We start from the raw sequence: 14,490 nt of genomic DNA on the forward strand, positions 1-14,490 counted from the left end.
TTCACCATGTTAGCCAGGATGGTCTCGATCTCCTGACCTCGTGATCCGCCTGCCTCGGTCTCCCAAAGTGCTGAGATTATAGCCGTGAGCCACCACGCCCGACCAAATAATTTTTTTAGAAATCCTATACATGCTGTGGAAAAATGATTGATAAAAAAATTCAACAACCTGTCAGTGCTGAGATCGAAGGTATTTTATTTTTCTTTTTGTCAAATTTTTCTATAATAGTGCTTTGATAGTATACTTACATGACTCAATGACAATATGAGAGGGAAAGACTAGAAACCCAATTACTAAAACAGAGAGGGAAAGACAAATAGCTCCTTCCTTTTTACCACAGTGGAAGGAATCTAAGAGCAACAGACCTGAGACCACTAATATAAAAGTGTTATAAACTTTGTAATGGTGATTTTGCTATTTGTATTACTCTTTGTTCATCTGTTTTAGTAACAGTATGGCATAGCAGTTTAAGAACAGGCAGATAATGACTGAATTCTACTTTTGCCACTCCCTATCTACGTAACTTAAAAACTTCTCTGAGCCATATGTGAAACACAAAGATAACAATAATGAGTACCTCAAAGGATTATTATAAGATTAAGTACATTTAAGTGCCTGGGACACAGTAAGGAAACAATAAAAACTAAATACTATTATTATTCATCCTATAATAGCAGGTAGAAACCCTTAAAATCAAAATGTTGTCTTTATCTTCATTAGGAAGTAGCAATGCTTTCCAATGCCAGGCTTTCACAGAGAAAGTCAAAAGACACTGTGTTTGGTGATGGGTATACATGAAAGAAGAAAAGAGACTAAGCAAATAGGATCAAACATAAAAAAAGACAAGAATGCATTAGAAGACACAGAGTGCATTAGAAGAACTCATATATAATTCCTTAACCAAGTAATTCAACAAATAGTAGGCACTATATCAGGCATTGGGAGGAAAGCATTGAAAAAACTAGAAACGGTTCCTTTACCCTGAAGGGCATCCATTACCACCAACTGATAAAAATTCTGTCCCTTGAAGCAATAATACATTCAAGTCTCTTCCTCAGACACTACTTTTGTTATGTTTTATACTACATTTATTCATACACTTGGCCTTATTTCCTCTGCTGCTAAGTTAAAAACTTGAAGTCAGAAACTTTTTTTTTTTCATACATACATCCCTTGGAGTACTGGCACTACATTCAGAACACAGTAGGTCAATAAATACTTATTTGACTGGTATTCAAAAGCTGAGCAAACTAGCCTTTAAATATGAAGAGCACAACTTCTGGTAAGTTCTTTTCACAAATTGTTTGTATCTATATTTGCCATAATTTCTCTACTATCCAATAAAACACCAAACTTTACAACTTAGGTAACTTTCTACAGACACAAAACGTTTAAACCTTATTGGCTAACAACTGACTGACTGTTGCTCACTGAGCCACATTTTCTCATCCATCATTTCCTACTTGGCTTTCTTCATTTCTGTTTCCTTTTTTTTTTTTTTTTTTGAGACGGAGTCTCGCTCTGTCGCCCAGGCTGGAGTGCAGTGGCCGGATCTCAGCTCACTGCAAACTCCGCCTCCCGGGTTCACAACATTCTCCTGCCTCAGACTCCCGAGTAGCTGGGACTACAGGCGCCCGCCACCTCGCCCGGCTAGTTTTTTGTATTTTTTAGTAGAGATGGGGTTTCACTGTGTTAGCCAGGATGGTCTCGATCTCCTGACCTCGTGATCCGCCCGTCTCGGCCTCCCAAAGTGCTGGGATTACAGGCTTGAGCCACCGCGTCCGGCCTCTGTTTTCTTTTCTTCTTTTTTTTTTTTTTGAGATGGTTGTCTTGCTCTGTTGCCCAGGCTGGAGTGTAGTGGTGTGAACTTGGCTCACTGCAACCTCCACCTCCTGGATTCAAGTGATTCTCCTGCCTCAGCCTCCCAAGCAGCTGGGATTACAGGCACACGCCGCCACACCCAGCTAATTTTTGTATTTTTGTAGAGGCAGGGTTTCACCATGTTGGCCAGGCTGCTCACAAACTCCTGACCTCAAGTAATCCACCCACCTCGGCCTCCCAAATTGCTGGGATTATAGGCGTGAGTCACCATGCCGGGCCTCTCTATTTCTTTATTAACTTTTTAAATTGAGAGGTGGCCAGATTTTGTTATTAAAGTGAAGTATTAAAGTTATATGTACAATTGAAGGGAGAAATAGAAAATTCAACAAAACAATAGCTGAAGACTTCAATACTTCATTCTCAATAATTGATGGCAGAACCAAACCAAAAATCAGCAAGGGCATAAAAGACTTAATTAAGACTATTATCTAATGGTTATCTAACTTGACCTGATAGCTACAGAACATCTCAACAAGAGCAGAATATATATTCTTTTCAAGTGCCATAAAACAAGTCTCAATAAATTTACCAGAGGTGAACAAAGTAGGTTCTCCAACCATAATGGAATTAAATTAGAAACCAACAAAACAATTTTTGAGAATTCCATAAATATTTGTAAATTAAACAGCATACTTCTAAATAACTCATAAGCAAACAAGTTACATGCAAAATTTAAAAACATTTTGAAATGAATGAAACTGAAAATACAATAGATCAAAATTTGTCAGATCTGGCCAGCTGCAGTGGCTCACACCTGTAATCCCAGCACTTTGGGAAGCCGAGGCAGGTGGATCACCTGAGGTCAGGAGTTCCAGACCAACCTGGCCAACACGGTGAAAACCCATCTCTACTAAAAACACAAAAATTAGACAGGTGTGGTGGTGGGCGCCTGTAATCCCAGCTACTTGAGAGGCTGAGGCAGGAGAATCGCTTGAACCTGGGAGGCAGAAGTTACAGTGAGCTGAGATGGCACCACTGTACTCCAGCCTGGATGACAGAGCAAGACTCTATCTCAAGAAAAAAAAAAAAAAAAAGAATTAACAGAAAATACTTTAGGATTTGGGGGCTGAAAGGTCTCTGTCTCAATGACTCAACTCTGCTTTTAGGCATGAACATAGCCAGAGAGTATATAAATGAATGACTGTGGCTGTGTTCTAATAAAACTTTATCTATAAAAAGCAGAACTATTTGGCCCACTGTCCATAGCTTGCTAATCCTTGATGCATATGGGCAAAAAATATATACAATTTAAATGAAACCACGAATGAACTTCTCTTTGGAGAAACCCTCACCATTTGAAAAACAAACAAACAAACAAACAAAAACACACATTCCAAAATTCAGGAACAAAAGAGGGGACATTACTAGCGACCTTATAAAAACTAAAAGGATTATAAGTGTATACCATAAACAACTTTATTCTAATAAATTAGGCCACTTAAATGAAACTAATAAATTCCTAAAAGACAAAAATTACCAAAATTGGCTCAGAAAGAAATAGAAAATCTAAATATACAAAAGGTGAATAAATTAAATTAGCAATTTAAAATATTCTTATTCTTAAAAGCCTGGATGCAGATGGTTTCACTAGTGCATTCTACCAAATGTTTAGAGGAAAAAAAATAGTACTAATCTTCTAGAAACTCTTCCAGAAAATAGAGAAGGACATACTTCCCAGCACTCTGTATAAGGCCAGTATTACCCTGATTATCAGAGCTAGACGAAGACATCACAAGAAAATTAAAAAGCAGTATTTCTCACGAATATAGACTCCAATATCTACAGCAAAATATTGGTAAATCAAGTCCAGCAACATATAAAAAAATTATATACCATGATAGAGTGGGGATTGCTTCCTAAGAATACAATGGTTGGTTTAACATTTAAAAATTAATTAATGAAATCCATGACATTAAGAGTTTAAAGATGAAAAACAATATGACAATACTATCTCAGTAGACATTGAGAAAAAGCATATGACAAAATCCCACACTCATTCATGATTAAAGGATGGACAAAAAAAACCAAACCGTCTAAAAACTAGGAATAAAAGGGAACTGCCTGTCTCTAAAAGCAGCATTCGGTTAAACAAAGTAAAAATAAAAAGGCAACTTCTTCCATCTAATAAAGGGCATCACAAGAACCTTACAGCTAACATCATACTTAATCATGAAAGATGCAATGTCTTTCCCCTAAGATCAGGAATAAGGCAATGATATCCACGGTCACCACTTCCATGCAACATTGTATTGAAAATTCTAACCAGTACAATGAGTCAAAAAAAAAAAAAAAAAAGTTGGGGGCAGCAGGGACAAAAGTCATCCAGATTGTTAAGAAAGATTTAAAACTATCTATTCACTGATAACATGAGCCTGTGTGTAGAAACCTTAGGCAACCTATACAGAAAAATGAATAGACTAATAAGAGTTTCAGAAAGACCACAGGATATAAGATCAATACACAAAAGCCAATCCCACTTCTATATGTAAGCAATGAGTAATCTGAAAAGGAAATTAAGAAAATAATTCCAAACTTAAGCACTTGCAAATTTTTGATACTGTAAATAACCTAGTTGATGGACATCCATGAATACATACAGTAATTTCTGTATTTCAGATATCCATGTGGATAGATTTCTGGAACTTTATTTGCTTTCACAGTGACAGATACAAAGATACGGGCACTGAATATAAAGTGATGGTTTCAGAGAACAATGCTTGTGTTGTAAAAAGTATGCCCAAAAATGTAAGGCAATTTTGGGTTCTATCGGTTAACAGAGTTTCTTCTAAATAAACTCAAAAACAGTGACAGTCACTCACCTGCACAGCATGAGATAAATCTGATGTCAGACACTGACGGAACCTCTCATCACTCCCAATTCCTTGAAGAACAAAGTCAGGCACATAAGATGAGCAGTAACCACCCAGCAAGGACCTCCCAAAGTTGGCAATGTTGGGCTGAACAGCACTCACTTCGATTAACTTTGACCTGGAAGAAAAATGCCCCCAAAAGACATCTAATTAGTAATAAATATATTTAACCAGTTTAAAAAAAAAAATACATCAATTCTACTAGTCCATATTTAACACTAGTCTGTATTAAAATCAACTGTAAATTCATCCTTATATAATGGTAATAATCATAAAAATTAAGAGTAAAATGGTAATAATAGAAAAATCAAGTGTAAAATCATCCTTATTAAAAACTGGCTCAAGTGCTCTATCAGAAAATAAAATACTCCTTCTTATTCAGAGAAGGTCTGATGAGCAACTGCGTAATGAAGTGAGGATCAATCTTCCCCAACAGACTTTAAGAGAACTGTACTTTGTGTTTGTAGCACATTCTTAATACAACCAGATTATGAAAACAATCATCTAAAACAAAACAATTAAATGCCTCACAAGTCCAAAGCTGGGTATGTAATGTTTCTCAAGCATGAATCTTCTCCTTGCATACTTGACCCAAAGTATCCGTTCTCTGTTTTCCTCTTAGTCTTGGCCAAATCTATTTCTAACAGCCATTCTAACATCTCAGGGATTAGTAGTCCCTAACTGCCAGGCTCAGCATGTCCTTTTTTGGGGCAGAAGTCACTCCTAAATGGTTTGAAACCTTCTAAGCAATAAGAAATCTTATACTTATCAACCAGATCCTTTAACTTTTCTCTGAGGTCTTCATAAAACCTTTCCGGGGTATTTCTGGGGCTTAGCCTTTACTCCTTCTTATGAGTTACGAGAATATGAAAATAAGAGAGAGCTATCCAGGACAATGATCTCTTCTTTTATACTAACCTTCAGAGACCAGCTAAAGAAAAGAATGGTACATATTTATATAGGGCCCATTATAGGTGAAAACTTCCTACTTACCCAGGAAAAGGTATCTCATCCTCTTCTGCCCAATCTTCTTGCTCTCCTCCATAATAACTGCTAACTTGTCTAGTCATATCATGACCTGTATCTTCACTTTCACTATCCCCAAGGGCACTATCTGAACTTTCATTTCTTGGAATGTCCCATTCAGTTCCTACAGCAATTTTTTTATCTGAACTCTCTTTATCCCCATGGGGGACAAGAATGGAGAGTGTATCTCTTTGGTCCTGCTGAGGAAAGCAGGTTTTACATGAATCTTGGGGAACTGTTTCTATACATTTACAAAATTCATTGTTCTGTTTGTTATTTTTTGCACACAATATTTTTGAAAACTCTAACATACAGCAATGGTCTTTACTATCTGCACTTGTTTTAACTGGAACATCATCAATAGTCCTGGTTTCAATTGAATCATCATTAAAATATTCGTCAAATAAGCTCATGCTTTCTGGGTCTGAATGATTCCAACAGGGAAGTTCACAGGGCTCTTCAGAAACCATCTTCTGTATATTAGACTCTCCAGATTGGTCCTTAGTTGTTTGTTTAGTTTCTTGATGCTGATCAACAGCCCCTCTTTCTGCTTTCAACGGTTTGGTGTGATGTCTGGTAATCTGATCTACCACTGCCTGACTTCGAAGCTCAGTATCTGAATCAGGTGACATAGAATCCCCAATCAGGAAAGTAACCTTTGTCTGGGCAGCCTCACAAGAAAATGAAGCAGGCACAATCTTATCTGGAGGTTTTTTCTCCACAACCATTCCTGTGGATCTCATTGCTTTGCCTGTGTGACTGTCTGAATCCAGCAACTTCTCACTCTGCCATGTTTCCTCCGTTGGCTCTAAGCCTGACTCTGACAATGCACATTTGTCTACTGGAACAGATCCTGTGCAAACAACCGTCTCTAACTTGGCGTCAAGGGAAGTTCTTAATTTATCTCTGTACTGTTTAACATCAACAGCATTTTCTTCTTGGCAGTCAGAAGGAGAAATCATCTGGCACTCATCTGAAATTCCTAGCAGCTCCTTAGAGCTGTTTTGAGCATCTTCTCTCTCTTGTTGTGAAATGTTCTCTACATTTTGCCCAAGGAGGGGATGACTGCAATATTTACAGTTACAACTGGGAGTTCTTATTTCTTCTGACTCTTTAAAGAGCAAACTGCTTTTGTTTCTATGCATTGTGACAAGGACATACTCCGATTCTTCTATTTCACCTTTCTCTAAAGTGGTAGTAATTACTGTGCCTGGCATAACAATGGCTTCATCTTCTCCATTTTCTAAAAGATGCGTTTCTTGAAGTTCAGAGCATCTTATAAAATAAGTAAGAAAATAAAGTAGCCTCTGGACCATGTCTTGTCGTTTGCCAACTACCACAGTCCTTGCTAACCGTACAGGAGAGCCAATAGCACCATACAAGTCTCCTGTAATGGAAAAATCAGTTATTGGACACATCCTTTACTGACACAGCTAAGTAAGCTATTTTTAATGATCAGAAACCTAATCTTACTGTATGAGTAGTAGTTTAGGTTTTACTCTTTTTTTTTTTTTTTGAGACAGGGTCTCACACTGTAATCCTGGCTGGAGTACAGTGGTACAATCATGGTTCACTGCAGCCTCAGCCTCCTAGGCTCAGGTGATTCTCCTACCTCAGCCTCCTGAGTAGCTGGGACTATACGTATGTGCCACCATGCCTGGCTAATTATCTGTATTTTTTTTTGTAGAGACAGAGTTTTGCCATGTTTCCTAGGCTGGTCTTGAGTTCCTGGGCTCAAGCAATCCACTGGCCTTGGCCTCCCACAGTGCTGGGATTACAGGCATGAGCCACCGTGCCTGGCCTCACTCTTAGTTCTTTAACAGATGAGTGACTATTCAAGGGAGGAAGATGAGATGAATAATTTTAACCAGAGAGAAAGGTGAATTTAAGGGTTTTCTGGTTTCCTCGTTAAACAAATGCTATGGTTCAGAAACCTCAAGCAAAGAGTCAGTTCTGAAACTCACATATCCCAAGAATATTCTTTAACCCAGGCTTCATGAAGAGCATTTTTACCTGGTTAGGTAAAAGTACTGCCTGAAGTACTATGTACACAAGGACTCTGTAGCTGTGTCCAATCAAGAAAAGACAAAGCACAGTATCTGCTGGCTTGCAAGGACAGGAAAGGAGTAGCGGTAAAATGGAGCAAAGCTAGAGTAGTCACACCACACACTTAACCATTTCTGATTTAAATCATATCTCTGGGGCCAGGCACGGTGGCTCACGCTTGTAATTCCAGCACTCTAGGAGGCCGAGATGGGTGGATCACTTGATATCAGGAGTTCAAGACCAGCTTGGCCAACATGGTACAACCCTGTACTTACTAAAAATACAAAAATTAGCCAGGTGTTGTGGTGGATGCCTGTAGTCCCACCTACTCGGGAGGCTAGGGCTGGAGAATTGCTTGAACCCAGGAGGCAGAGGGTGCACTGAGCTGAGATGACACCATTGCAATCCAGCCTGGGCGACAAGAGTGAGACTCCGTCTCAAAAAAAAAAAAGAAAAAAAGAAATAAAATTAAAAAGTAAGTCATATCTCCAAACTTTAACTGTTGTTCCCCTAGCCAGCACCCCATCCCACCAGCTCCCATGTTAGTAAGAGCCTATTTTCCCCTTCCATTCCCTAGAGGGTTGGGTACTCAGGATAGGCCAGAAAGGGCAGGAAGAGAGAGACTCATCCTTACTAAAAGGAAAAGAAAGGGCAACAAGTTTAGCCATGCAATTCACTTTCACTTTTGAATCCATTCTAAACATGACTAGCGATTATGTTAAAAGCAGGGGAAGTGAGGGGGTCAGGACTAGAAATTATTTCTATATTTATGCTATACTTCAAATTAAACCAATAATTTCAGTGCCAAAACTATGGAGAATAGGGCTGGGCATGGTGGCTTATGTATGTAATCCCAGCATTTTGGGAGGTGGAAGCAGGCTGATCACTCGAGCCCAGCAGTTTAAGATCAGTCTGGGCAACATGGCAAAACCCTCGTCTCTACAAAAAAATACAGAAAATTAGCTGGGCATGGTGATGTGCACCTGTAATCCCAGCTACCTGAGAGGAAAAGGTGGAAGAATCACCTGAGCCCAGGAAGTTGAGGCTGCAGTGAACTGTGATCGCACCAAAGCACTCCAGCCTGTGCGGTACAGTGAGACCGTCTCAAGAAAGAAAGAAAGAAAAAAAAAAAAAAAAAAAAGGAGACTACAAAGCCACTAATTTCAACTTAATTTAATTTTTGCAAGTTGTCAGTATATACATTTAAAATCCTCTATTTTTACTTTACAAAGCCCTCACACTTTTTAAAGGAACAAATATAAATAGGTGTCAAATAAATACATGCTATAGGTACTATTATGATAAATTTTCTCCTCTGGCTAACACACTGGCTCAAATATCACCATGCCACTGTTCTAAACTACTCCCACGATCCCCACGAATTACCAAGTAAGTTGAAATTACTTTGGTATGGCAAGTGAGTCTTTCATGATTCCCATTTTACTTTTCCAGCTTTATCTTCTTATACTTATCCTCCTTCTTGGCAGTCAGAAGAAGAAATCATCTGTATTCACGCAAAGACCCAGTTAAACTGGACCACTGAATATGCTCTGCCCTTTTAACACCTAGACTCTTTACTCATGTGATGTCCTGTCCCTTTCCTCAATATCTCTGCCAGTCCATAGCTTCCCACCTAAGCACCCTCAGTTGGGCAAAAGTAGGCTCCCCTGTTCAACTCCTACTAAACTTTTCATTTCTCTTATAGTTCCTCCTTGAATTATTATTGTTGTCTGCATATATATTACCTACAGTTGTAGACTGTTGACTTCTTGAGGGCAATTTCCAAATCATTCATCTTTATAGCCTCTGTGCTTTTTGCACAGAGCCTTAGATAGTCAACAAATGACTGTAGAATTAAAAAAGGATTTAAATGTCCCAATTTAAAAAATACTACTAATAATTTGATTTTTAAAAAGTCAATGCAATGGAATACTATTCAGCATTAAAAAGGAATAAACTATTAATACACACAAAATAGGTGAATCTGAATTATACTGAATGAAAGAGATCAAAGTGTATACTGCATGATTCCATTCATATAAAACTCTAGAAAATGCAAGTAATCTATCATGACAGAAAGTAAGCCAGTGGCTGTGTAGCGATGGTGGAAGAGGAACAGAGAAACTGGGGAGAAGGAGAGAGGGAGGAAGAGGAAGAGATTACAAAAAGACATAAGGAAACTTTTGGAAGTGATGCAATATGATTTATGTTTTGATTGTGGTCATGGTTTCAGAGGCATATATGCAAAACTTATCAAATTGCTTTATTTTTTTTTTTGAGACAGATTCTCGTTCTGTTGCCCAGGCTGTGGTGCAGTGGCATGATCTCGGCTCACTACAACCTCTGCCTCCGGGTTCAAGGGATTCTCCTGCCTCAGCCTCCTAAGTGGCTGGGATTATAGGCGCCCGCCACCATGCCCAGCTAGTTTTTTTGGGGGTTTTTTTTTTGAGACGGAGTCTTGCACTGTTGCCCAGGCTAGAGTGCAGTGGCGCGATCCCAGCTCACTGCAAGCTTCGCCTCCTGGATTCACGCCATTCTCCTGCCTCAGCCTCTCAAGTAGCTGGGACTACAGGTGCCCGCCACCATGCCCTGCAAATTTTTTGTACTTTTAATAGAGATGAGATTTCACCATGTTAGCCAGGATGGTCTCAATCTCCTGACCTTGTGATCCACCCACCTCAGCCTCCCAAAGTGCTGGGATTATAGGCGTGAGCCACTGCACCTGGCCATTGTTTTGTATTTTTAGTAGAGGCACGGTTTCACCATGTTGGCCAGGCTGGTTTCGAATTCCTGACCTCAAGTAATCCACCCACTTCACCCTCCCAAAGTGCTAGGATTACAGGCGTAAGCCACCACACCCAGCCCAAATTGTGTACTTTAAATATGTGTTTGGCCAGGTGTGGTGGCTCACGTCTGTAATCCCAGCACCTTGGGAGGCCAACGTGAGCAGATCGCTTGAGTCCAAGAGTTTGAGAGCAGCCTGGGGAACATGGCAAAAACCCATCTCTTCAACAAATACAAAAACTAGCCTGGTGTGGTAGTATGCACCTGTAGTCCCAGCAACTTGGGTGACTAAGGTAGGGGGATCATTTGATCCCAGGGAGATTGGAGCTGCAGTGAGCCAGGATCATGCCACTGTACTCCAGCCTGGGCAAAAGAGTGAGACTCCATTAAAAAAATGCATTTGCTGTATGTCAATTATAACTCAATAAAATGCAAGGGAATGGGGGAAGGAGCAAGGGAGAAAGCCAATAGGGAAGGAGGTTGGTTATATGAACTGATAAGCCATATGACAATCTACCTGGCAAGGTCAATCACCAGAGCAACCTAAGGAAAGTTACTACCCAATCACCAAAATGTTCTCTTCTTACTCTTCCCCCATCATCTAACAGCAATAGAGTAGGAGCAGAAATAATTAGCAGCTACGTTTACCAGACAGTCTTAATCATTTTACATGCATTATCTCATTTAATTTTTACAACTTTTAAAGTATGTATCATCTATTATTATTCCCACTTTATGAATAAGGAAACTGTGATTCAAATGTGGTGTGCCTGACTCCACAACCTGTGTCTTTAGCACCCTGCTATAATCCCTCCCTATTGCCTATGAACTTATCAACCACTTACTCTCCCCTGTTCCCCCACTTGTTTAGTGGTGTTTAACACTGAGGGAAACATTTTCCAAAATGACTCAGCAAGTGAACAAAAGTGGATCAACAGAAACCTCAGTGAACTGCTTCCCTCCTAACCAGATTTATTTTAGGTATCACAGGTGACTTTGTTGATTCATTCTTTCTTGCAAAGTACCTAACACAAAGTACAAAATCATAAAACACTCTGAAAATCTGAAGTTACTAGTAAACCAGCTATTAGCCTGCTCCTCTTGCCATACCTGCAGTTCTTCATCTATAAGGAATGATTTCAGGTCTAAGATGAGGATAGGATAAATTGCCAGACATGAAAGGACAAGCAAAGCAGAGATGCTTTAGAATGCAGGAGGTAAAAGTATTTTATTTATTTTCGGTTTTGCTATAAAAATATTACAGATAGCTACAAAACAAGTTTAATACATACTGTAACAGTTGTCAGATTACATACCCAGTTGTGCCCAAAGTGGGTTATATGGATGAGTCTTTGCCAACATGTCCACACTCTGAGAGGAATGCTTTTCTAAAAATATTTTTATAGGTGGCTGTCCATTTGGCATGACTGTTGGAACCCAGGCAAGATGATTAGTCAGAACTGCAGTAATGAGAGCTGGCAAGAATCTGAAAACAAAATACATCTGATCAGATTCCAATCTGCCTTCATGAAACCTTAGGTAAAATGTAGTGACAAAGCAAGCAAGGAGAGTATATATGTTCATGTGGCCAAATGGCACCAAAAAAAACAGAGAAGAGAGGAAAGGATGAGTATGTAACACCAGGATTAAAATGAAAGGTAATTGTCTCCAGTTGAGAAGGAGTTAAAAACTACTTGAAATAAAGGTAACATTCAAAAGAGCTATTGCAGATCATAAGTACAAAACAGAAATGCCATTTTACTTCAAAAATTATGGACTCTTTTTCTTTTTTTTTGAGATGTAGTCTCGCTCTGCTGCCCAGGCTGGAGTGCAGTGGCGCAATCTCAGCTCACTACAAGCTCCATCTCCCCAGTTCATGCCATTTTCCTGCCTCAGCCTCCCGAGTGGTTGGGACTACAGGCGCCCGCCACCACGCCCGGCTAATTTTTTGTATTTTTAGTGGAGACGGGGTTTCATCCTGTTAGCCAGGATGGTCTTAGCCAGGATGGTCTCAATTTCCTGACCTCATGATCCACCCGCCTCGGCTTCCCAAAGTGCTGGGATTACAGGTGTGAGCCACCGTGCCAGGCCCATTATGGATTATTTTCAGTGTTTAATCACACAATTCATTACTGAATCAACCAGCAGGTCCTTACATTCCCAAATTACTGAATGGGAAAACGAGGCAAAGTATTGAGCAAACTCTATCATCAAAGAGAATAAAAACATCTGAATTACTCATCTGGATTCCAAAGACTTGAACAGTTAAAAGAAAACAGTATGATAAAACATCACACTGAAAATGCATCACTAAAATCCTAGCATTTCCTTACATGTTTTTTTTCATTTGTTTATTTTTTTGAGACAGAGTCTGGCTCTGCTGCCCAGGCTGGAGTGCAGTGGCGTGATCTCAGCTCACTGCAAGCTCCACCTCCTGGATTCATGCCATTCTCCAGTCTCAGCCTCCTGGGTAACTGGGACTACAGGAGCCCACCACCACGCCTGGCTAATTTTGTTTTTGTATTTTTAGTAGAGATGGGGTTTCACCGTATTAGCCAGGATGGTCTCGATTTCCTGACCGCATGATCCACCCACCTCGGCCTCCCAAAGTGCTGGGATTACAGGTGTGAGCCACCACGCCTGGCCATCCTTACATGTTTTCTACCTCTTTTCTATGAAATAAAACTATAAATGGATACAACTCACAAAAAAAAGGGCAGCCTCAGATAATTCTATGTCAGGAATTTTAATTACATAATTACAGACATTTTCACTGCTTTTCATCCATAAGGTTCTGTAATACTCTTCCATACGAATTATTTTTTAGAATTCTGATTATTAATTTTAATAATATAAAATAATTTCAAAGATAATGGATGATTCTTCCACATCTGTAATTGAGTTTGATTACAATATCTAGTTATAATAAATAAATAAATAAATAAATTCATACTGATTTTTGGAAGCATTTTCCATTAGAAAAGTGAACTCCTTCATGAAACGATAGCAAAGGTGGTTCTTTTCTGGAGTCCCCGACATCATTGTAAGCCAGACAGGTTCTCCAATTCGTGGCATCGTGTAAAGATTACAAATTGTTGTTCTAAAAAGAGGAAGACACATTATGAAATGTATAGTTCCCAGAGTTACATACTCTTAAAATAATTTTAAGTTTATGTTGCCGGCTTGGGCCTTACACCTAGATTATTAAAGCTTTTGAGAAAAGACAATGGACCAAGTCCTTCCTTCCTTATCAACAACACAGTACCACGGGAAATGGTCTCAAAATATGTTAGTTCTGGTGTTGGCGCTCCCCACCAGACTGTGTGCCCCAAAGTAAATTATTTCCCTACTTCAAGCATTTGTTTCCCATACCTGTAAAATGAAAGGATACCATGATAATTTCTAAAGCCCCTTCCAGCTCCATATTTCTAAGGGGTATGCTGTACTTAAATATACTGCAAATAATCAACTACATATACAAAAGGAAAATATTCTAAATGAAGTAACGGCTTATCCATCCACCCACTCAAAACAACAGTTTATCTGCATCATTTTGTTGCCTATGCTAAGACTCTAGTAATGTTCTTCAGGACAGTGAGAACACTATACATACAAGCTATATTTTATGACTCTCTCAACCTTCTACAGTGTTTCCTTGAATCAACACAAGAAAAGATTATCACACAATTAGCATAGTGCTTTCTTAGCTGTCTCATGGACTAATTTAGACAACAGTTAGTCCTGTGACTTATACTTTCTCCTGAAGGCTTCAAAGCATACTTTTAAGATGTTAATTATTTTCTTTTTACATCATTAACTATTTAACAAAGTCCTATACATTTACTAGACTAAGCAACTCCTGCAAAGCCTGAGGCTTAAGAAA

At 39.1% G+C, this 14,490-nt stretch overlaps 1 protein-coding gene across 3 annotated transcripts in view; it reads right to left on the reverse strand.

Annotated features, from left to right (window-relative positions):
• FNIP1 (folliculin interacting protein 1) overlaps positions 1 to 14,490 on the reverse strand; it is a 155,696-nt gene that overhangs the window by 25,022 nt on the left and 116,184 nt on the right. For all 3 annotated transcript variants that reach the window (XM_011951044.1, XM_011951043.1, XM_011951045.1), the window contains 4 exons: positions 13,561 to 13,707; positions 11,924 to 12,093; positions 5,745 to 7,164; positions 4,701 to 4,869 (listed from right to left, as the gene is read on the reverse strand). In XM_011951044.1, coding sequence (XP_011806434.1) covers positions 4,701 to 4,869; positions 5,745 to 7,164; positions 11,924 to 12,093; positions 13,561 to 13,707 — 1,906 coding nt within the window. The remainder of the gene's footprint in view (positions 1 to 4,700; positions 4,870 to 5,744; positions 7,165 to 11,923; positions 12,094 to 13,560; positions 13,708 to 14,490) is intronic.

Source organism: Colobus angolensis, unplaced genomic scaffold (assembly GCF_000951035.1).
Source record: "Colobus angolensis palliatus isolate OR3802 unplaced genomic scaffold, Cang.pa_1.0 Scaffold314, whole genome shotgun sequence".
NCBI lineage: Eukaryota > Metazoa > Chordata > Mammalia > Primates > Cercopithecidae > Colobus > Colobus angolensis.